At 37.6% G+C, this 25,628-nt stretch overlaps 1 protein-coding gene across 2 annotated transcripts in view; it reads right to left on the reverse strand.

The window, feature by feature from the left end:
- TRPM3 (transient receptor potential cation channel subfamily M member 3) overlaps positions 1-25,628 on the reverse strand; it is a 1,135,309-nt gene that overhangs the window by 209,417 nt on the left and 900,264 nt on the right. For both annotated transcript variants that reach the window (XM_044659442.1, XM_044659449.1), the window contains exon 8: positions 12,208-12,331. In XM_044659442.1, coding sequence (XP_044515377.1) covers positions 12,208-12,331 — 124 coding nt within the window. The remainder of the gene's footprint in view (positions 1-12,207; positions 12,332-25,628) is intronic.

The raw sequence follows: 25,628 nt of genomic DNA on the forward strand, positions 1-25,628 counted from the left end.
AAAAATAAAAACATGTTTCTTCCTAACTCTCCCTGAATACTACATGGAGTTAAATTGCTTCTGGCGCTAGTAAAATAGTTTGAGATTTTGGACCATTTTGACATCAAAATCTCTTTCTTGGCTGCCAGTGGTTTCTTTCAATCAGACATAATTATACATGTAGCCCCTTCATGCTACTAGAATTAATCAAAAGGGGCAAAATTAATTTGCTATTCTATTTTTTCTATTTTATTTCTATTTATTATTTTATTTTCTATTTTATTTCTAATTTTATTCATTCATTCATTCACCAGTGATTTTGCCACTCCTTATCTGCTAGGAAATTCCATGTCAGCTCCCTCTGGGTCTTTTGTTTTTTTCCCCTCTTCATATGGCAGAAATGAGGGGAGAACCTTATTGATTAATTGATTGATCTCTGACTTCAAAGCTGACTCTATATTCATTACACTTCAATGCTTCTTGATACAGCAAAAAGAGCATATATATATATATATATATATATCCTTGGGTACATGTTATTTCCCCTGAGAGAATATAAGCAGGGGCTGTTCCATTTTTATCTTTGGGTTCCAGTACCTAGCATGATGCCTTGCATAGGCAGACAAAGCCACCAAGAACAACTCATTTGCCAAGAATGAATTTGTGGTGTACATATACCATGTTCCTCTTACTCTGGGCTATAGTGGTGCCCTGACCACACCCCTCCCTACCTCTCATTTCACCAGAAAATAAAAAACAAATAAAAATAATACAAGTCTTTAATTCTTAGAATATGAAAAATCCAATAATAATAATAATTAAATATGCTTTATGGTTACAAAATATTTATAGGTTCCCTTGAAATGGAATAGCCCCTGTCCTCCAGAAGCTTACATTCTTTCAGGGGAGACAACGTATACCGAAAGATATATACTCTTTGTTCTGTATCAAGGGTCATTGAAGTGAATACTTTTTGACATTTATAAAGTTCCCTGAGGTTTCCAAATACTTCAAGTAATTTAATTCCATTTTAACCTTAAAACCATAGTACTATGAGCTATAAACTATGGGCAAAATTATGCTTCTTTGGTAGATAAAGGAACCAGAGGGGTCAGGTGAGAGCTTCTTTTCAAATGTATTGCTTTTTCTAGTACTAAAAAAGCTTCTAGGTTGCCTTTCTAGTCTTTAACTATTTGTAGCAACAGTCAGCCCCTAATTTATTATATTCTTAAATTTTATCTTTTCTTTATATTTGTGTTGTTTCAAATTAATATTGCAGCAGACATATAATTACACATGATGACTCTGTAGCTACTGGAATAATGAAAATTATTAACATTAATGTATTGTTTTATTTGCAAACAGTTTTTATCCCCATTTTACAGATCAAGATTTGCAAACAAAGTTCTTTATCTCCATTTTACAGATCAAGAAACTGAGGTTGAGAGAGATTAAATGACTTGTCCAGGGTTTAATATGAATTCACTGTCTGTGACAAGCTTCAAACTCAGGTCTTCCTTTCCCTCGATCCAGTCCTTTATGCGTTTAGTCATGTTGAACCCCAAAAGTTCAAATGCTTTCCTGTGATAGCCATTTATTACATCTCTTCCTGAAGGTAAATGTTATTTTCCTCTAATTCCCTTGAAACTCTCACTATTCCATCTCAACAAGTTGTTTATGTTTCATTCTTGTGAGCTGTTCAGCTCTGACGGGGATACTGGGGGAAACTTTCTATTCTGCCTCATCCCTATGCATCCTGAATTGATGGACTGGATAATAATACTTAATACTTTATGTGTTACATCTGCTTCTTGCCTGTGGAATCATCATCTATGAATGAGAAACAGCTCCAGTTGCTGAGCTAATAGAAGGGGGCAAAGCACTCTGATGTTGTAAAAGCAGTAAAATACATTCCAAAGTCATTTGAGAAAGGATTTAGAGATTAATATTTTGTATTAGTCTTTATGATATGAATTCTGATGGTTCGAGCCCCATTCCATTTCTGCTCTTCTCGTCAGGCCACAATGCTTCTGAAGCCTGACGACAGAGTACATGGCATCAAAGCCACTCATCATATTGGGATCACACTTTGGAAACTGCGTGAGGGTTTAAAATAATAATGAAAAAAGGACTCGTGTGTGAAGGTTCTCAAAGCACTTTGCCAATAAGCAGAGTAGAAAAACTACATAGTGGGTAGGAAGAAGACACATAACTCTTTCTGCATTACAAATATCAGGCAGCTTTAAAACTAGCTTTAACTTTAAGATAAGCAATGAAAAAAGTGCCTCTGTCACTTACAGTTAAAACAGGTTGACATCTTACCTATCTAAGAAATGGAAGCCAACTTTGGTCACTGGATAAGTGGATTAGTGGCAGAGTAGGACTTGTAATTCCCTGGCCCTGGAATCAGGGGTATATAAGTTTGGATCAGGTAGGTATCTCAGTGGATAGAGAACTAAGCCTGCAGATGGGAGGTTCTGGATTCAAATATTACCTAGCTGTGTGATCCTGGAAAAGTCATTTACCTCTGATTTCCTAGCTCTTACTGCTCTTCTGCCTTGGAACTGATACTTCGTATTGACTCTAAGACAGAAGGTAAGAGTTAAAAAAAGATATATGAGTTCAAATTCAGTTTTAGACACTTCTGAACTGTGTTACCCTAGGCAGGTCCCTTCAATTCTGTTTTAATTTCCTTATTGCTTAAATGGGTGCCACTTACCTTACAGATGGTCAAATATGTCCAACTGAATGTATATGTTGTGAAGATCAAATATGTACTATACTATGCTTTACGAAACGCCTTTCCCTCATTCATGAATATACGTATATACTTAAGTAGTATGAATTTAAGGAGTACAGAGTAGACAAAGGGTGGTATTAGATTTTTTTTTTTAAACCCTTAACTTCTGTGTATTGGCTCCTAGGTGGAAGAGTGGTAAGGGTGGACAATGGGGGTCACACAGCTGGGAAGTGTCTGAGGCCGGATTTGAACCTAGGACCTCCCGTCTCTAGGCCTGACTCTCAATCTACTGAGCTACCCAGCTGCCCCCGTGGTATTAGATTTTGAGGTGTGCTATCCAACTGCTCCCTGACTACATGATTTTAAGTATATCATTTAACCTCTTAATATTACAAGAAACTCCCTAAATTTGAAGTGGCTAACCATTTGCTGATTTTTACTGTTAGGAGAAATTTTCTTACTGGGAACTATCTAGACCAGTGATTCCCAAAGTGGGCGCCACCGCCCCCTGGTGGGTTCTACAGCGATCCAGGAGGGCAGTGATGGCCACAGGTGCATTTATCTTTCCTATTAATTGCTATTAAAATAAGAAAAATAATTTCCAGGGGGCTAAGTAATATTTTTTCTGGAAAGCGGGTAGTAGGCCAAAAAAGTTTGGGAACCACTGATCTAGACTGATAAAACCCATTAAGTTCAGACCAAAAACAGAAACAACACCACCCCCCCCCCCAATTAAATCAATAAAAGGGACTCTAACAGGGATGGGAGATGGAAATATAAACAAAAAACCCTGCAACAATTCTTGCTTTAAGGGAGATTACATTCTATTGAGTGAAAGTAAGATGTACAGAGATAAGTAATTATAAAATATACTTCTTTAAGTATGATATAACATAGAATATAAGGAACACTGGGCAGATAGTTGCCTCAGTGAATAGAACGCACCACTAGTCAGGAGGACTTGTCTTCCTGTGTCTATATCTGTCTTTAGACACTTGTTAGACATAGGAACCTATACAAGTCACCTAACCTGTTTACCTCAGTTTCCTTATCTGCATAATGAGCTGAAGAAGGAAATGACAAACCAGTCTAGTGTCTTTGCCAAGAAAATTCAAAATGAGGTTAAGAAGAGATGGATACAACTAAAAACAATGCAGAACAACAAATAAAGGGCATTATCAAAGAAATATAGACATGTGGAAAGAGTAGCCCATATGCTCTGTTGGTAGCTATGTATTGGCAAAAGAATACAAGGAAAGCCTCAACCACGTTGGATGGATCCTCTTGGGAGGATTTGTGGGAAGACAGGATGAATCACAAAGATGAGCAGCCCTAGACAAGTTATGATCTGATTTTTAGATGGCACAGCGGATAGAGAGTCTGACCTAGAGTAAAGAAGACCTGATCTAGCCTTTGACACTCACTAGGTGTGTGACCATGGGCAAGTCACTTAACCTTTGTTTGCCCGAGTTTCATCATCTATAAAATGCAGATAACAATATCAAATAGCTCCCAAGGCTGTTGTGAGGAACAGATGAGATAATAATTATAAAACACTTAGAACAATAGTACCTGGATCATAGTAAACACTAAATAAATATCAATCATGATGATGATGATGATGATGAAAAAACCACATTGACATCACAGATCTATTACTTATAAAGGAAATATGATGCAAGTTGGAGGGGGAAGTCTTTTCTGGGGATCCCTATCACTTTAGTTCATTCTTCCAAGTCTTGACCTTTTGCTTTTCACAGCAGTGAAGATAAAGTAAGCTTTAACAGATCAGAAAAGCTCTCCTTAAGGCTGTGTATAGCAAATGGGTAGCAACTGCATGATCCCAGGAAAGGGTCTATCACAGAAGTACATTAAGGAGTTTTAATTTTTCTATTTTTCTGTTTGTACATCAACTGGCACAGTTTTCTTTCCTTTGGACTTTTCAGGAAATTAGCAAGTGAGTTTTGGAGATCATTAAAAGGAGGGATGCCCAATTTAGCCTGATTATATCTGCATACTACTAATTATGAACTAGGGCTGTGGTATGACAGAGAATGAGAGACGACAAAGGAGACGCCTATGTAGAAGGATAGAAAAACAATCATGTGATCCTAAGGGAAACCTTAGAGACCAAAGAACCCCTGATAGTAACATTTTACACTGGGGAGAGATTTGCACTTTCTCCCCAAAGAGTTCTACTCATGATCTCATTTGCTTCTCATGACAACTCAGTGAGGAAGGTTAAAAGAAGGCATTATTTAATCCATTTTACAGAGGTACAAGTGGTTAAGTGATTGGCCCAGTTCATAAAAATTTGGGCACAGTTTGGGTCAGATCGAGATCTTGTGATACCTTTCTGGGTGCTCTTTTCCTTTTTTATTTTTTTTTCGATTTTGTATCTGTGGTGATCAGTATAGTTCCTTGCTCATAGTAGGCACTTGGAAAATGTTTGTGTTATGTACCATGTACATAAAACCTCCCCCAATAACCCCCATATACCTGACTGATGATGCACTGATAACATGTAAGCTAATAAAAATGACATTTATTTAGAGCTTCAGAGTTTGCAAAGCATTTTTATATGCATGATTTCACTTAAGCCTCGCAAGAACTATATAAGGGATATACTCTCAAGTATTGCCATCCCCATTTTTTAACATGATTAAACAGGCTTAGAGATTGTGACTTTCCCATAGTTATATAGCTAATAAGGACCAGAGGCAAGTTTTGATGGTTCTAAGTTTAGCTCTCTTTCCACTATGACATGCTGCCTCTAACTTCATACTGAGTTAAATAGTCTGGCATAGGAAAGCCCAGGGGGGTCATCTTTTAGCTAACTCTGACAACTATGAGATCATTTGAAAAAAAACCTCTTCTATCCACTGGTTTCCTGTAAGAAAATCCTCCATCAGTTTCTGTGATCATTCTAGTTTCTAGGAATTTCCTGATTTTCCATATCCACTAGGATATGAAGATAAGAATCATTTAAAATGTACATGAAAACTGGATTTCCTTAGAAAAGAATTATGATTTGATTAAATTTCCTGCAGTAAATAATTGGTCATTTAAAAAAACCTTTCCAGGAGACATTTCCAAGCCAGGATCTAAAGGGAAATAGTCATGAGCCATTTCCATAGAAATGCAACCACATTTGACCTTATAGCCCCCAACTGGGGCTACTCAATTTTAATCTGAACAGGCTTTTGAGCCCATTTGCAGGGGCACTGAGAAATTTATATTTCCTGTTAGACTTATCACCAATTATTAGTCCTGGCATAGAACGATCATTAGCATTCAGCAAGAAGAAAATCAATGCTGTTGGTGTGAGGCATGACATTACAAGCTCATAGTTTTACTGGCCTTTTCAGGCAGAGGAATATGGAAGATGAAACATGGTCAAGTCATTGAATTACAGAGGAATTCCCCCATCAGTCTTAGAGGGAATGAAGACTTGGAGCAACCTTCATGTAGCAGTAGCCATCATGACACTCAGTCCCAAGCCCAGAATGAGTTTTGTGCAGGAACTTCATAGACTGCTTGCCTGTTTCCCACAAGCAGTTCAGACTGTTATTTCTTTATTTCCTCTCTTCTCCCCTGACTTTTCATCCCTAAGTAGAAAGCTGTTGAAGTTAGTTGAAGTTTCATTAGGCCAGAGTTAAGGAAATGATAAATTATGCTATTTGGAGAGGGGAAGACTTGGGTTCAAATTTGGCCTCTGATTGTTACTTGCTGTGTGACCATGAAGAATCATTTAACCTCTCTAAGAGACTTAGTTTCCTTATCCATAAAATGGTGCCAAATACATATGCTATCTGCTTCACAGAGCTGTTGTGAGGCCCAAATGAAATATGGTATAAAAGCACTATCTGGACAAATCTTATTAAGGTCCTATTATTTTTGTGCTTCCTAAGAGGGACTCTTGCATGACAGAAGTAATTTTCATACACATTTGAGGTATCTTGATATTTTTTGCACTTTTTATTTTATCTTTCTGAATCAAAGTCAAATGTAAATTGAACAATAATTCAACTCACCATTTTTCCTCCACCAGAGTGGTTTTGTCTGAAACTATTTGACAGTAAGCTTCATGAGGGCAGAAACCATGTCACATCTAAATGGTGTAGCTTCCCCAACTCCTTTCACAATTACTCTGAACACAAGAGGTGTTTAATCAATGTTTATTGAATTAACCAGAATCTTTGGATTTGTTCTGGACTGGGAGGTATGGCCTTAGAGTCCCCAAGAGTCCCACTGAGGGAGGAAGAATGTCTACTATTAGTAATCTCAGGAACTCTGAACTGGGTTTAGATTAAACTCCCTAGAATAGAAGAGATTAGCTTTGATTCGCTCCTTCTTCCATTTACTGGCCAGAAAAAGCACTATTAGTTGCAGTTTGGTTGAAGCCAAGTTGAACCCTGTACTCTTGAGGTAGATCTTAGGGTCTACTGAACAATGGATTAAATTCTTAGAAATATTTCCATTCCATTTATCTACTCGTGACCTTTCTGGATAGAATACGATTATAAGGCGATGGTGCAATGTCTAGAAAGGAGAGTGGCTCATCATCGGTCATATGAAGAGGAAGGTGCTGAAAGAAGTCTCCTGTCTTATTTAAGCATCCATTTTCTACTTTGTTTCAATGCCGCGTTGTATATTAGCTTTGTTCTCCCTGCCACTGAGGATATTTGACACTGGACATAAATGATTCACCACTGGGAAGCGAAATGAAATCCCAAAGCTAAAATCAGGTTAACCGAAGCATGTCTAGTAGGGAAGGACACTTGAATTTATTTTGTTTATTCTAGTTAATACGTCCTGATAACAACTTCAACAGTTATAATTCTTTAAGCACCGAGACAAATATTTCATGAAAAAGACTGAACAAGCAACATCACAGTGAATTCAAAGGAAAGAGTAAGGAATCAGCCCTGGATCAGGGAGATTATGAGCTCAAATGGCAAAACACACAGATGTGGCAACACTCACAATAGTGCCAAGCTAGAATGTGCTTGTGCCTGCCAAGAAGTGGGGCCAGCATAGATACTCCCTGCTTCCTGACTACTTCCAGAGGCTTTCCTTCTCTTTCCAGACAGTAAAAAACAAAACCCTCACGCTTGTCATAAACAGATGTCCTGGATCATGCCACCTCTTGCCTCCTATCTGGATTCCTGGACATATACCCTGCTGTTCATGCCTATCATAAAGCAGGCATCCTGATGACTCACAGGATACAACACTGCCTTCCAGGACCTTGAGGAACAACTCTGAACCTTCTAATCACCTGTCTTCCACAGTGGACCTGTCCCCATCCACTTATTGTTGCCTATACTCATTCTCCAATGGTTAATATACTCTCACCCACTATCACTCTCTCTGTTCCAGTAACACTGAACCTCCATTCACCAAAGAGTAGATCTCCCTTCTAGCCTCATGTTTTCACTCCCTCCTTCCCATCTACCTCAATCCTAAACCCCAGACACTTCAGACCTCTTGCTCCTTTCTTAAGTGACTTCTCGAATGACTGCTCCATAATTAGCAAAGCTCCCCCCATCTTAAACTTCTCTTTTAGAACTTCTGTCTTCTAGCACTTATTGAGACCTGGCTCCCTTCAGATAACTCTGAATCTTTGGCCAGTCTTAACCAATGTACTTTTTTTTCTTTTTATTTTTTTAATGTACTTTTTCATATACTATTCCACTCATGGATCACTGAGGGACAGCAGATGCTCCGCGTTGCTACTTCTAGTCTATCTATGATCATCACTCTCAATATCTCTTGAAATTCACACCATCCACATTTTATTACTCAATCCAGATTCTGGTGGCTGCTAACTACTGACTATTATGGAATTCTTTTTCCTTCCTCAATGAGTTTAGACTCTAATTCACAGTCTTCTTTTTGACTCCAACTCCTGTCATGCTAGAAGTTTTCAACATACATTTGATACTCTTGGATACCCTAATTTTTCATTCCCCCAATCATCTCAGCTCCCATGACCTACTTTTCCACTTGATCTCAGGTATACACAAGGAAGATCATCACCATGATATGTTAATAATCCATATAGGTTTCATTTCCCCTTCAAATCCCCATTTCCTTTTTTCAAATCATGCTATCATTCTATACTTTTTATGATCTCTGATTCTATTCTTCATCTTACTGTAAATATCGATATATTTATTCTTTTTTGTAGCTTCCCAGGTCATCATCTCTGCTTTAGGTTCATTTTATTCTCTTTTCAACCTCAATCCTTGAGTGAACCAGTTCAACTCTATATTCCTCTCTACCCAAATCTCTTGCCTCCCTGTCTAAGTTCTTATCACATTTTTCAAATTCCAACCCTACATCACTTCTATCTCTTTTATACTTGATTATATGATCCTGAGTGGAGCTAAAGGAAATCATAAAACTGTACTCAATAAGCCAACTACAAATTTATGTTATCTAATCTCAGTTTGGCTGTCACTGCAAAGCAATCATTCCAATTCTTCCTAATTGGTTATCTATCCAACTCCCAATAGTGGCTGTTCTAAACCTTTATTTTTGTTCTTAAACTTCCCATGGAACCCCTTCCACTCACTTTTATAGGTGATGACTTCACTTCTAGTTTCACCAAAAAAAATCATTGAGGCTATATACCAAGACTTGCTTCTTCTTTATTCTCTATTTTATTTTTCTCTGTTATCATCACTCACTATATTACTATATCACATCATCTTACTTCAGTCTCCAGTAATGAGGTAGTACTCTTTCCCAATTTCAACCCTACTACAAGCAACTTTGTTCCCATTCAATGCCACCTTCTCCAGCATATTGACCTCAATATTATCCCTGTTCTCTCTCTTATCTTCAATCTTTCCCTATCTTCTGGCTTCTCCTCCTCTACCTACAAAAATACCCCTGTGATTCCTATCATTAATCCACCCATATCTGATCTCACCATCATGTTCTATATTCCCTCCTCCCCAATTTTTAAAAATAAATTATATGAGAAAACCATCTTACACTTAATAACTCTACTTCCTTTCCTTTCATTTTCTCTCAAATGCTCTGCAATTTAGATTTCAACTTCATCACTCAACTGAAACTGCCCCCTCCAAAGCAACATATAATCTCTTAATTGCCAAATATGATGACATTTTTTCAGGCAATTGACAAGTGTTCATTAAATGCCTGTGAGCCAGGGTCCATGCAAGCTCTGGGGATTAAAAAAAAAGAAGTAAAAGAGAGTCTCTGCTCTCAAGGAATTCATTTTGAGCTCCCTGTCACAACTGATTTGATTACTTTTCCTTCTGAATGCTCTTTGTTTTTTCTTTTTTTTATTAATCAAATTAACCAATGGTTTATGAATTTGTTGGTTTTTTTTTCATAAAATCAGCTTCTTTGTCTTACTTGAGTTCAATGGCTTTCTTTCAGTTTTATTAATCTCTCCTTTGATTTTCAGGATTTAAAATTTTCTATTTAAATGGAGATTTTTAATTTGTTCTTTTTCTAGTTTGTTTTTTTTAAGTTGGATACCCAGTTCATTGATCTGTTCTTTCTCTGGTTTTCTTTCGGTTATTGGGATATTGCACTCTCTTGTTGATTTTTAACTCTTCCTGATTCTGAATTCTTCTTTTACTTTGAAGGGCAGCACTATCCTTTCTAGTCCAGAGATGGGCGAACTACGGTCCGCAGACCAGATGTGGTCCCCTGAAATGTTCTATCTGAACTCGCAACATTATTCATAATCTAATGAATACAATGAGTAGGATACAATACAATGAAACTTGGAAAGAATTGCCTTAGAAACAGACTGACTGATGAGCATTTCTTTTCCTTTAGCCACCTTTTAAAAAAGTTTGCCCATCACTGTGTCTATTCAATCAAGTTCATCATCTCAGAGTCATTCTTGACTTTATTTATTCACCCCACATATTTACTCAGGTGTCAGGTCCTGTAATCTTCCTCTATTGTGTCTCCTCTGTCTTCTCACACACTTCTACCCTATTTCAGGCTTTCATCTTCTCTTGCTTCAGTCATTGTGATGGTCTTCTAATTGACATCTCTGTCTTAAATCTCTCTCCCATATAGTACCAAAGTAATTTTCCTAAAATATAGGTTTGGCCATATCATCCCCTACTCAATAATTTGCAGTGGCTTCCTGTTACCTCCATGATCAAATAAAATGACTTTGGCATTTAAAGGTGTTCATAACTTGGACCCTTTCTACCTTTCCAGTCTATGGCCCTCTTTTGTAATCTATAGTCCAGCCAGACTAACCTGTTATCGGAGGTGTGCTGAAGCCAGCTTCTACTGGCTAGTTGACTATTTAAATTTCAGTGTGAGCACTTATGCCTTGGAAATGGACAAATACTACAAATTAAGGCTTGATTTATTGTTTTGTGATGGCTTAGACTTAAGAGTGTGAGGGAGAAAGTGTTAATTGTTGTTTAATTGTTTCAGTCATGTCTGACTCTTTATCACCCCATTTGGGGTTTTCTTGGCAAAGATACTGGAGTGGTTTGCCATTTCCTTCTCTAGTTTATTTTATATATGAGGAAAATGAGGTAAAAGGGCTAAGTGATTTGCCTAGATTTACATAACTAAATGTCTGCGGCCAGATTCGAATACCAGGAAGATGAGTCTTCTTGACTTCAGGCCTGGAACTCTATCCACTAGATCATCTAGCTGCCCCTAAAAATGTTAATAATGCAGATTAAACTTAAAAGAATGTTGTGTGTTTTGTATGCTTTTGCCTATTATGCTTCTTTTACTGTCTCCATGTTTTTGTACTACCTTGTCCTCGTGTTTGGAACGCTTTGCTTTCTTATTTCTGCCTCCTACAATCCCTGGCTTCCTTCAAGACTCATCTTAATTTTTCTGTGGGAGGATTTTTTCCTGGCCCTTCAGCAGCTACTCTTTTACTTTGTATTGAGCTTCTGTCTATTCTGTATGCATAGGTTCTCCCCCAGTAGAATGTAAGCTTCTTGAGGTCAGACAATTTTGTTTCTTGAGTTTAGCAAAGTGTCTGGTACAAAATAACAATTAATGTTTGTTGATTGATCAAAAGAAATTGCCACATAGGGCAGAGTGAGAGAGGAAGTCTCTTTATATATCTGGAATCAGAGACATGAGTAGAAATTCTTTCCCCTGGGGCAAATTCAATACAAAAGTGAATGCTGGTTTGTGTTTTGCAAAGTATAGTTGATGAGTATGATCGTGGTCATCTTGAGAAAGAGGTGGCCTAGTTTACAAAAAGGCCAGATCATGTTCCTGTGCCCTCAGACCCCTGAAAGGAGGTAGACTATCCTTGAAAGGGTTCTCATGGGAAAGAAGTCTCAGTTGTGAGACTTGAAAGTGGCTTTAGTTCCCATGATGGGGTATGGGCTGTCAGTCCATCATGTGGGCTTGTGAAGGACTATCAGAGGGATAAAGTATACCATGTTGCCAGAACACGCCAGTTATCACATCCCCATCAGAGTTTGGTCCAGAGTCCTATCACTTACCAGTTCCTTCTTCTTCATGCACTCCATGAGTATTATGAAGAGATGCTGAGCTTGAGTTCGAGTATAGGTGAATGTTTTCTGGATAGTAACTAGCAACTGGTCCCTCAAAGACTCATTAATGAGGCTGAAAAAAAAGGAAACATTATCATCAAATTCCTAGCCATGAGTAAAGAGTTAAAAATTAGCTGTTTTTTCAAATGTTATAGAAGGGTGAAAATACAGATGTGAAGAAGAACATAGCGGGGTGGGGAAGGCAAACTTGTTGAGTGGAAAACAATGTGCTGTCTTTGAAGCAACAGTTTTTCACCTCTGAGATTTGATTTCAAATCCAGTCTGTCCACAGGTTGACAGAAAAACGTTTTAGGCTCCCAGCTATGAGGATTTCTAAATGAAAGCAAGCATGAGGATTTTCCATTTGGATTTTGATTTCAGCTGGGATCTCTGCTTGAGTTGAACATGCCAATGTGCCAGCTGGGCTAGGGAAACTTGTTTCTTTTTCGGTTATTTTACTTTTTTTTAGAAGTCACACAGTATAAAGGTATATTAAGAACTATTTGGTGATGGGTTATCATGATAATGTTTCAAGTTATTTAAATGAAGAACAAGGGTGTTAGGTAGGCCCTTGGCAAAACTATTTATAGAGGGTCCATAAGCTTGTTTTTTTTAAAAATTATAACTGTATTTCAATATAATTGATATTTTTCGTAATCGTATGTATTTTCCTTTATGCATTAAAAATTATTCTGAGAAGAGGTCTTATCTTCTTCAGAATGCCAAAGGGATCCATGACACAGAAAAGATCAAGAACTCTTCATTTTGAAGAATGTTTGACTTGCCTCCCCACCCCTAAATGCTTCATTGTTTCCTCTTCTGTCTCTCTTTCCACAATTTCAGCCATATGCCCTTCACCCCTTCAGTTACCCAATACCCTTTTTAGGTTTTAACAGCCCCCAGGAAAAGGTACTGACAAAATCAATTTACATTATAATGGGAATTTAACACATGTTCAGTTCTCCCTAGAACATTTGCATTTTAACCTTATCTCTAATTATGAAATAGGATCATAGGTCTTTCCCCTCTGATGGTGAAGGTGAAAAATTGATCCTTCCAATACAGAAGGCAAGTGATGGGCCTTGAAGGCCAAAAAGGCTGTGATTAAAGAAGTGCAATGGCACAAAAAGAAGAAAATCTCTCTCTCTCTCTCTCTTTATACACACACACACACACACACACACACACACACACACACACACACATACACACACACACATATTTGTGTGTGTATTTCTTCCAAGTGCAGGAATAACTAAGCTTGAGCCCTTCCTATGACATATATTGATTTTATGACCCTGGGCAAGTCACCGGGGCCTTGGTTTCCTCATCACTAAAATAAGGAGGTTAGGAGGTTCAACTAGATGGCCTCTGGGTTTCTTTTCAGCTCAAGATTCATGATCTTATGAGCCTTGTATCAGGTTACAATTATATACAGTTATAATTGTTTTCTTGTTGTTTAATCATTTTCAGTCTTGTCTGACTCTTCATGACCCCATTTGGGCTTTTCTTGGCAAAGATACTGGGGTGGTTTGCCATTTCCTTCTCCAGCTTGTTTCACAGATGAGGAAACTGGGATAAAAAGGGCTAAGAGACTTGTCCAGGGTCACAGACTAGAGAGAGGTATTTTGATTCCTATCCTGGTGCTCTTTCCTATTATTGCTTGCCATTTGTCTCTGTAAAACAAAAAATTGTGAGGTTAAAAACAAAGCTGCCTAAGTTGGCAAAATGGATAGAATGCTGGGCTGGAGTTGGGTATAACTGAGTTCAATCTGACCTCAGACACTAATTATGTGACCCTGGGCAAGCCACTTAAGCCCTCTTTGCCTCAGTTTCCACAACTGTAAAATGGAGATAATAATAGTACTTACCCGTTATTGTGATGACTAAATGAGATAATATTTATAAAAATCATTTGGCATAGTGCCTGGCACTTAGTGGGTGCTATATAAATGTTTATTCCCTTCCCTTACCTGCTCTATATTCTTTTCCCTTCCATTTCCCCAAAGCCCCCTTTCATTTTCAGAGGGAGACTCTATAATATCCAGATTATACCAGCAACATGTCACTCTTTGAGGTGAGGATCTTCACCAATTAGTGGTCTCCTTCCTGATGCCATAAGTATATCTTTTCTGGAAAAGACTGAAGGAGATGTAGCCTCATCACTGTACTTTGGACTTGCAGCTGGGCAGGTTGAGCCTGCTGTGTAAGGGCGTCCGTAGAGATCCAGAGACTACAATGGTCTGCTGACTGGGCCACTAGGGAGACACTCCATTCAATTCTCGTTTTTGTCAGATCTATCAGAGTTTAAACTCAAGGATGAATACAGGTCAACAGTAGTTATTTTCTATACATTTTGTTCCCTTTTCTTGTATGAAACACCAGCTATGTTGATATCTCCCATGGATAACCTACATGGATATCTTATATCATCTCATATCAATTCAGCTGTCTCTTTTGATAGAAACAATGCAAACTTTTATAGGCTGAAGGTTATTCTTTTTGGTTCTTTAAAGCTATTTATAAAGCTCAGAAGAACTAGAAAGGACTCTAGAAATCAAATAGTCCAACATCTTTATTTTACAAATGAGGAAACTAAGGACCCAGTGACTTGTCTTCAACAAATCCACACATGTATATATTTGTATGTATATCTATCTATCTATCTATCTATCTATCTATCTATCTATCTATCTATTTATATCTTGTTATAGAAATAGTTATGTCTATTTTTGTTACCATTTTTAATATATAACATACTATAATATATAATCTAACTATAATAAAAATGATTAGTTATAAATGTGTAACAAATTGTAATAAATTCTTATCCAAGCAAAACAAATTCTGTGTCTTCTTTTATATATTGTATATCCACATATATATATATGAATATATATATATAAAACTGTCTAAAAATAGCATTAAGCTTTTTATATTGTATTGCATTTTAGTTTATTATTATTTTAGCAGAGGATAGGGATAGGGAATGGGCCTGTGATTTCATTGATATGGGTAATATAAAGAATTCGCAGATGAAGGGATGCCTTCTTAGCAGTTTAGTTTGGAAACTTCTCTTCAATTTATAGTCTTAGATAGTTACTTAAGTGAATTATTTAGGGAATCATCAAATAGCCATCGTATGTCAGAATCGGGTCTTGAATCCTTCTCTCTCCGCCATATCATTCTGCCTTTTGATATTATTTTAATAGACCATATTTTATTTTCTATTTTTCCCACTAGAATGTGAGTTTTTTTGATAGGAAGGGTCATTTCATTCATTGTATTTATATCCCCAATGTCTGGCACTTTATAATATGCTCATTGATGAACTGATATTGTGAAAGCTACCATGTAAAAGCCATGTCATATTTTGATTGAAATGGCTAAGTTATTTGTGAGTGGGGGAACATCTATTAAAGCATGAGCTCTCTCGGTCTCAGAATATTTTTGATTTATGTGCTTCTTTGGGAAAACTGTTTGTGTCATCCATGTCTCCACATTTGTCGGCTGAAATATGAGTGAAACAGGAGGGCACTGGGCTACATCAATGAGTAACAAATGGTAACAGCAGGGTGAAGAGGCCAAATGAATGATGGTGCTCCAAAAAGCACTGTTTTAAGAGGGTGAGAGCCAACAGATTCCTCCTACTAGTTATGTCCCCTGGCCCTGTGAGTGGGGATTGAAACCAGAACATTATTACACAGGCTCTGCATGTCTTTGTTAGTCAAGTCACAGAAAGAAGTCCACATGTCCAAGACTACATCAAATGAGGACAGGACTAATGAGAAGGAGGCAGGTGGTGAAAGAGAAATCACATTTGCTTTGTCTTTCTCACTTGTGTCTTTTTTTAAATGAGAATATACAACTGCTGGACAATTCTAAGTATATTGGTGACAGGAAGACACTGTTTTTACTCAGAAGAATGGGGAGTAAGTAGAGGCTTTTATAAGATCATGGATTTGGAGCAGGAGGTGACCTTGGAGGGCATGTAGCCTAATTTCTTCATTTTACAGATGAGGAAATTGAAACTGAGAAAGTTTTTATATTCTCTTTGATTGAGTGTGAAGGGTTATCTAAAATAAATCCCTCATTTTACAGATGAGAATATTGAGGCCATGGTTTTGTGTTTTCATCGATTTGGAAATAGAAGAGACCTCAGAAGTCATCTCTTCCATCTCTCTCCTTCTACACCTGAGAAAACTCAAGTCTTGAAAGGTGAGGGTCTTGTCCAAGGTTACATAGGACCAGGAAATGGAGACAAGACTAAAAATCGGAACTCTGACTAAAAATTCACATTAATGAGGAAGAAATGAGGTGAAAGAGATATTTGAAACAGGTGTATTGTTAACTTTTCTAAGCTGAAGATAATTTTTTCTGTTGTGACTCGGAATTATTTGCAAAGTCAAGTAAAATTAGAAGGGTCTATACAAATTAGTCAGGGGCAACTAGGTAACTTAGTGGACTGAGAATCAGGACTAGAGATAGGAGCTTCTGGCTTCAAATCTGGACTCAGATACTTCCTAGCTGTGTGACCCTGGGCAAGTCACTTAACCCCCATTGCCTAGCCCTTACTACTTTTCTGCCTTGAAACCAGTATTGATTCTAAAATGGAAGGTAAACATTAAAAATAAACAAACAAACAATTCAATACCCTCATTCTGAAGATGAAGCAACTCTGAACTAATTGACTTGTATTCTAAAAATCAGTCTCCTTCACTGCTATGTAACCAATCAGTTACCAAATCTTGCCATTCCTAACTCCACCATATCTCTCACATCTGACCCTTCCTTTTTATTCAGTTATTTCCTTAGCTCAGATTTCCATCACCTCTCATCACATCTATTGCGATGGACTCTCTGCTCAAGTTCCTCCCTCTTCCACTCTGTGTTGGCAAAGTGATAAATACCTAGGACAATAATGGTGAACCTTTTAGAGACTGAGTGCCCAAATGGCACCCTCATGCCACATGTGAGCTGCCCCCTTACTTCAGATAGGGGAGGAAGAAAGCACTCCCATTGGGTTGCTGGGTAGAGGGGTGGGTGGAGTGAGGAATATCCTCATGTGCAGTGGAGATGGGGAGGGGAGCAGCCCCCTCTGGCATGTGTGCCATAGGTTCACCAACATGGACTTAGGAGATAGTAAGCTAGCATAGTGGATAGTGTGCTGGTCCTAGAGTCAGGAAGATCTAAGTTCAAATTAGACCTCAGATGCTTTTTAGCTGTGTGACCCTGGGCAAAACACAACCTTTGTATCAAAATCCTCATCTTTAAAATGAAGATAATAATAGCACCTACTTGACAATAGTGTTATGAGATTCAAATGAGATAATATTTGTAAGGCATCAAATTAAAGCAAGTTATATAATACTAATACTAATAATATTGAAGGCATTTTCCTTAAGCTCAAATCTGACCATGGAATGCCCTTACTCAATAAATTCTAGTGATCCCTTTTGCCTCTGGGATACATTTAAACCCCTCCGTTTGACTTTTAAAACCCTTCCCAACCTGGCCCCAATCTATCTTTCCAGCCTTTGAATACACTATTGTCTTTCCTCCATTCTATGGTCCAGCTAAATTAGCCTTCCTTCTCTTTCTCACATACAAGATGCTGTACCTCCCATCATCATGCCTTTGCTCTTGGCTGTCTCCCATGCCCAGAATGCACTCCATGTACAATTCATAGAATCCCTCTCTTTTTCTTCATGATTCAGCTCAATCACTACTTTCTTCAGGAAGCCCTTTTTGATCCCCTCAACTGGTAGTAGTGCCTCCTCTCTATCTTGTATTTACAGACTTTGGATGCATTTGTATTTATTCTGAATATATTCATGTATTTTCAATATACTACATTGTCTCTCCTGTTAGAATGCTTCTAGAATATGTATTATTTTATTCTCTCTATCTGCATTCCTTAGCTTAGAGCCTGGCACACAGAGGGACAATAAATGTTTACTATTCGAATGACTGATTTACTCGAGGTCATACAGATAGGTTACCAGAACCAGCATTTGAACAAATTCACGTACACTCTATGCACTATGCATTCCCATTCCCTGCTTTAACCACCCTTTTGCTTATTTGGCAGTAAGTCCTATGTTCATTGGGTATTCACTCTTTTAAAAATCATTTTTATTGATAGTTTTTTTAAACTTTTAATTTCTGTCCTAGAATCAATATTGTGTATTGGTTCCAAGACAGAAGACTGGTAATGGCTAGGCAATGGGGTTAAGTGACTTTCCCAGGGTCATGCAGCTAGGAAGAGTCTGGGTCCACATTTGAACCCAAGACCTTTCTTCTCTGTGCTTTGCTCTCAATCCACTGAGCTACCTAGATGCTCCCTGATGGTTTTTGTTTTTACATTACTTTAATTTCCCTTTATATTCTTTTCCCATTCAGAGAGCCATCCTATACAGAAGAGAATAAGCATTTGTATAGGATTTACTATGTTCCAGTTAGGGCAGCCTGGTGGTGCAGTGGGTAGAGATAGATATATCCTGGAGTCAGGGGGATTCATCTTCCTGAGTTCAAATATGACTTCAGACACTTACTGGCTATGAACTCCTGGGCAATCACCTAACCCTGTTTGCCTCAGTTTCCTCATCTATAAAATTAATTGGAGAAAGAAATGGCAAACCACTCCAGGATCTTTGCCAAGAAAACCTCAAATGGGGTTATGAGGAGTTGGACATAACTAAAAAACTACTGAATGATTATGTGCCAGGCACTATGGCAGTTGCTTACGAATATTGTCTCATGTAACAAAGAATTTATTTTTAAAGAAAAAAAAATCAGGGAGAAGAGAAAAACATATATTGTTCTTTACTTTGGAACTGGGAGATTCCCTAAGATATGGGGAAATTCTCTTTCTTGGAGTTAGAATATACTACTTTCTAGGTTCTTCCCATTTCTGTTGCCTAGCCTGAGCCTTCCTCATTTGGACTGTGATAATAAAACCAGTGGATATGGAAACAGATCCATTTTAGCTTCTCTTTTGGGGCCACTTAGATTAGCACTTGAAAATTGTTCAACAACAGAAACCAGTAATCATATTATTTATAGTTTCAGCCCTTGGGGGGAGGCCTGGGGGTTGACAAAATCATGTCTAATGACTGTAACTATTAATTTGTTGTTCTGTATGTAGCATTGTTATTCCTAGCATACCTCCAATTAGAGGGCTTAGTAATTTAGGAAATGTAACCTTTGAAGTGTGAAGGGCTGCATACTACCACAATTGTTTTTCCACTGAAATATTGTACTTAGGTCTGTGCCTTATTAGATGAGTCACAATGTTATTTTTTAAAAAATAGGTCAACGTTCATCAAATGCTGAATACGACCAATAGCATTGAACGTGGTCGGTATTTGCGTTCCGCTCCAACATAGACAATATCAACATTATCATCGCAGCCTACACACCTAACAACAAGGGTTTTAAATGTCAGTGGAATGGCTTTTCTCTCCCTCTCAAATTAGAAAAAAATAGATAAATGTGTTTACAATTCAGAGAGAACCTGCTGGGTTCTCTCACTAGTAGGGAAATAAAAAACCAGGCTGAGGTTAATGGCTTTAGAGCAGAGGAGGGAAAAAAAAGAGCTAGCTCTCTTTTATCTTATGCAGTTGTCATCAGGGAAAACTGTGGGTTGTCTATAAGCATCGAGATTCATTAATAACAACTCACTTTGGGATGAGTAGGCCATTTTCCTCTGAGGAGTATCAAAGAGCTTTAAAGAAAAGTAATTAAACTTCACTTTCACTGGCATGGGGAGTTCTCTGTGCCAATGAAATCATAGCTCTGTCCCTATCCCCACATTAAACTAGACATTACCTTGAGGGCAATGGAAAATTTTGTTTTTAGACTGGACCTATGATTTCATTGGTTTGGAGAACTCTCAGTGAAAATTTCTTTGACATTGAAGGTTGCCACCTGCTCCGCAAATTGTAGTCTTTTTTTTTAGAGCATCCATCCATTCATTCATTTTAATATGTATATTTTATTTTATTTTATTTTATTTGTTTGTCACATTAAAATTCCAAGGTATCTCCTTCCATCCCACTCCTCCCTATCCTAAAGAAGACATCCTTTGACAAAAAGATATATGTATATATAAAACAAATCTTGCTTGTTTCTGTTTGCCAGTTCTTTCTGATGACATACCCAAGTCATTCTTCCAAACAATAGTTTTGTTGCTGTATATAAAGTTCACCTGGTTCTGCTTGTTTCACTTTTCATAATTTCATGTATGTCTTTCCATGTTTTATTTTTTTAATTAACCAGCTAGGTGAGTCAGAGAATAGAAAGCCAGTCTTAGAGACGAGAGAGTTCCTGGCTTCAAATCCAGCCTTAGACACTTTCTAGCTATGTGACCCTGGGAAAGTCACTTAACTCTTATTGCCTTGCCCATACTTCTCTTTTGCCTAGGAGCCTATAAACAGTATTGATTCTAAGATAGAAGGTATTAAAAATAATTAAACTTCTTGTTATTTTTATTTTTAGTTTCACATTCTTTCCCACCTACAGCCTCCTCCTCCACTCACTGAGATGTCAAGAAACATAATACCTATTCTAGTACAACTTCTAGGCTTCAGAGAGTTAGTTGCCCCAGGCACATAAGTGATTTTGCCCAGGGATATAAAGCCAGTGTGTGACAGTGGTTAAAATCTTGAACTCAAGACTTCCTGACTCTGATGTCCATTTTCCACCCATTAAGTCATGTTGATAAATGTTACTAAGTGAAACTGGAAGTTACAGAAGGGTTGCCAAACTTAACCAAGTCCACTTGTTATTTATACAGTAGAGCTCACTCCCTACCTTGGATATTAAGCCATTTGGATATGGGCCAAAATAGTAAAAATGAATAAAATATTACCTCAGATGGTTTCTTTGAAGATAAAATGAAAAATGTGTGTTGAGAATGGATGACATCCAAGGTAGGCATCCATCTAAGGCACAACCTCTATGTGGAAGGGACAATGTTTATTGGTTTTGTTTGGAAAAAGTAGAACGTCTCAGTATTTAGAGGGTTCACTTGGGGTTATGAAGACCTGTGTTAACGTCTGGTCTCTGACACAGACTGGCTGGTAACTTTAGAAAATTATTTATATATCTAAGTGTTCTAAGCAATTTTGTATCACTTGAAGGTCTACAGTGGGGAAGGAAGTTTCCGCACAAAGAACACAGATGAAATCAAAGGTTAAATAAAGTTTTTTTGGTTAAAAATGCATGTATTTTTAATGCCTGAAAACTCTCCTCTCCAAGGCAAAAATATTCTTTTGTAAAAAGTTAAGCTGCATTTGTCGCAAAGATGGATCAAACTAACATACCGGGGCAAAATTTTCAGGGCACACACAGGTGTTGTTTGGGGTCTTCCTGGAGTAGGTGGATTATACTATTTATTCAGGAGAGCACAACCATTTAAAAAGAAGTCACCTCTTTACAGGACAGCTGGGAAAATTGTGAGGCATCTCTTGTGTCGACACAGCTACTCTAAGGATGTGTGAGGCTGAGGCTTACAAAGGTATGTATTCCAAGATGTTTTTTGCTACCTCACCAGGGCCAACTCTCACCATTACTGCCTGCTAAATGGATCAATGGCCAGTCTTTAAAAGTCATTAAGGGTTTGAAAATTAGAGCCTTTATTATTAAACAGGCTTAGAAGAGTGGGGTGATTCAAGAACCACGTTATAGTAAAATGGTGTCACACCATTTTATATTGATTTTTTTTATTATTGTTCAGTCATTTTCAGTTATGTCCGACTCTTTGGGACCCCATTTAGGGTTTTCTTGGCAATAATATTGGAGTGGTTTGTCATTTACTTCTCCAGCTCATTTGATAGTTGAGGAACTAAGGGAAAAGGGTTCAGTAATTTACCCAGAGGTCATATAGCTAGGAAGTGTCTGAAGCCACATTTGAACTCAAGAAGATGATTCTTCCTGACCCCATGCCTGACACTCTATCTAATGCACAACCTAGCTGACCTATATCGACTTATAGCAACGGGTCAACCAGGAGTCTATAAACTTTTGCTATTTCAACATAAATCCTTTCCATTTTAATCCTAAATATTTTATTTTTGCATTTAAAAACATTATTCTGAGAAGAAGCTCATAAGCTTCACCAGACTGTCAAAGAAAGGGGTCCAAGACACAGAAAAAAAAGTTTAGAATCACTCAAAGGATAAGAGAGCTAGAACAAGCATGGTCATCTAATCCAACCTTTTCATTTTTCAGATGAGGAAACTGAGATTCTCCTAAAAATGTTAAGTGACTTATCCAAAGTCACACAGATAGGAAGCAGCAAAGCTGGGGTTTGAATTCAAGTCTTCTGGCTCCTAATTCAGTCTTTTATCACTAAATCATGCGGTTAGTTAATGTAACAATGATACTTCATCTAACATATTTCCTCCAAATAAGAATTTAGTCAGGAAGCCCTACAAATGAAAATTACTACTATGGCCAAATTCTTTTTGATTTGTGAAGTCTTCACTTAAATGTATTTATGAATGTAGTGTTGTTTTCCTCCTTCAGCTGTCTTCATTTGCTTTCATTTTTAACTCATTTGATAAAAAAGTTTAAGCATCTGAGAACAGCTGTAGAACATCTTCCCCATCAATGCAAATTACTATGAAAGTAAGGATATTAAAAGGTCATATAGTATTAAACTTTTTTTTCAAACTGCCTGATTTTCCTTTAACACACACTATTTTCATTTAAGCCCTGGGTTTATCCAAGAACTTACTGTTGGCAACATTTGCCTCTAATAAAGATGGTGCATGTAACATAAGGTTTTGCAACAAGTTTGACTTTCCCTAAAGATCTAGGGTCAGGTTTCCCTTAAGGAGCCATTAGGCACATGCTTGGCAGCTGTCAGAGTAATCTGCACTCAATATTTTTGAAGTGAAAGAACAGCAGTAGCCTTTGGCTTCTGGAAATATTTGGGAACAAAAGAACGTTGAATTTTGTTTGTAAAGCTTTGTGGAGGATGTCCATTTTCTTCGAGTTTGCTCTGTCCCCTTTGCTACTTAGGAATCAACTGACTTTCACTTGGCTTGGAGGCTGGAAGGAATGATTCAAATTTATAAAAATTTAAACCATTTGCTTTCTTCTCTGGAATTATCCAGGGCACCCAGATATGAAATGAGAAAGATCCACCCAAGATGAAGACCAAATCTAAATCTCTATTTGCAGTACCCAAACTTTGTAGGTAACTGCATTCTCTGTCTCTCTTCTCGACTCCATCTCCATCTCCAGCATCTCCATCTCCATCTCCATCTATATCTCCATCTCCATCTCCATCATCTCCATCTCCATCATCTCCATCTCTCTCCATCTCCATCTCTATCATCTTTATCTCTGTCTCTCTGTTTCTGTCTCTGTCTCTCTGTCTCTCTCTCTTCTCTCTCTCACTCACACACACACACACACACACACACACACACACACACACACAAATTCATCCTCTGACACCTATTACTAGCCAAGTGACGCGAACTCTCAGCTAGCCAGTGAACTCTGAATTATAGAACATTTTCAGATCTACATTGGCATAGGGAACTTCATTGCTGGGAGTTCTCCATGCTGTTGAAATCACAGATCCATTACTGAGGCTCAAACTCTTCTTACTCTGTTACTTACTTCCTTTTGTCAGCAAATGCTAACGTTATTAGTTTCCACAACTGGGGGAGGGAGAGAGAGCATCCTAGTCTAACCACGCAAAGTTTTTAATGTAGAAGATAGGACGAGATAACTATACATGATCAATATTAAGCAGGCCAGACCCAAAACAGGCAAGATCAATACTTCTGGGAAACATAGATTCCCAGTTGGAAGGGATCATAGATTTAGAACTGAAGGATCTCAGAGGCCATTGGCAAAAGTGAATAGAGCACTGGGCTTGGGACAGAGGACTCATCTTCTTGAGTTCAAATCTGGCCTCACATACTTCCTAGCTGTGTGACTCTGGGCAAATCACTTCACCCTATTTGCCTCAGTTTCCTCATCTGTAAAATGAGCTGGAGAAGGAAATGGCAAACCCCTGAAGTATCTTTGCCAAGAAAATCCCAAATGGGGTCATGAGGAGTCTGGCACAACTGAAATGATTAAACAAACAAAAATCTCTCTTTCTCATTTTACAGATATGGGAAATGAGGCCCAGAAAGTTTAAGCAAACTGTCTAAGTAACAAGGTCAGAATTTGAATTCAGGTTCTTTGACTTCAAATCTAGCCCTATCTCTACAAAGAACATTGCTCTGAAACTACTTATCTCAAGGATCAAAGAAAAGAAAACCCTTTGCTTTCAGCCACTGTTGTGGAAATATTTTCTATAGCTATTATAATAATAGCTCTTATTATATCATAATATTATATGCAATAATATTATAATAATAGCAACATATTGATAGAACTATAAGGTTTAGAAAGAACTTTTATACATATATATGCCCCAGCCCCCCAAATCTCATGCCTGTATACATAAACATAAACATATATGTATGTTTATACACATACTCATTTGCTCTTCTCATCAACCTCTGTAAGGTGGATACAGTTATTACTAGAACTGTTTTATAGTCAAGGCAACTGGAGCTCAGACATTAAATAACTTGCCATATACACATAATGGGTGTTTCTGACAGAATTTGAACTCCAGTCTCTGTTGTCTCCAAGAATTTTTTCCACTCTCATTCAACAAAGAGTAAGGGTTTTAAGGTTCTCTTTTATTTTATTTTTTCTGTTCAAAGGAAATTTGACTTTATTCAGTCTTGGGGTCCAAGCTATTAAAATCTACTTCATTAATTTGTTTGAACACTGGAAATTCTGTTAATAATTATTAATTAATGTGCAGAGGATGGTACTAGAGATGTGGTGAGTCAGAGATGTGAAATTTAGAAAAGATAAATAAATGAGGGTAATTTGGGGAAAAGGCCCCAGTAGCTACAGTAGGGCTTGGTCACGTGGTATTAAAGATGAGATTTGAACAAAATATTAAAAAATGTGATATAGATTCTCTGTTAAACATGGAAATGAACTAAATTAAATCTAAGAGAGGCTGCACTCTGAAAAAGAAAGCAAGAAATTAAAAAATATGCATATATATTTATATACGTATGTTGTTCATTTCAGCTGTGTCTTATTCTTTCTGACCCCATTTGGGATTTTCTTGGCAAAAATACTGAGGTGGTCTGCCATTACTTTCTTTGGCTTATTTTACACATGAGGAAACTGAGGCAAACAGGATTAAGTGACTGGTCCAAGGTCATACAACTAGTAAGTGTCTGAGGTCAGATTTGAACACAGGAAGGTGAGTCTTCCTGACTCCATGCTACTCTACTCACTTCACTACTTAGCTGCTGTGTGTGTGTGTGTGT

The sequence above is a fragment of the Gracilinanus agilis genome, chromosome 1, assembly GCF_016433145.1.
Source record: "Gracilinanus agilis isolate LMUSP501 chromosome 1, AgileGrace, whole genome shotgun sequence".
Taxonomy (NCBI): domain Eukaryota; kingdom Metazoa; phylum Chordata; class Mammalia; order Didelphimorphia; family Didelphidae; genus Gracilinanus; species Gracilinanus agilis.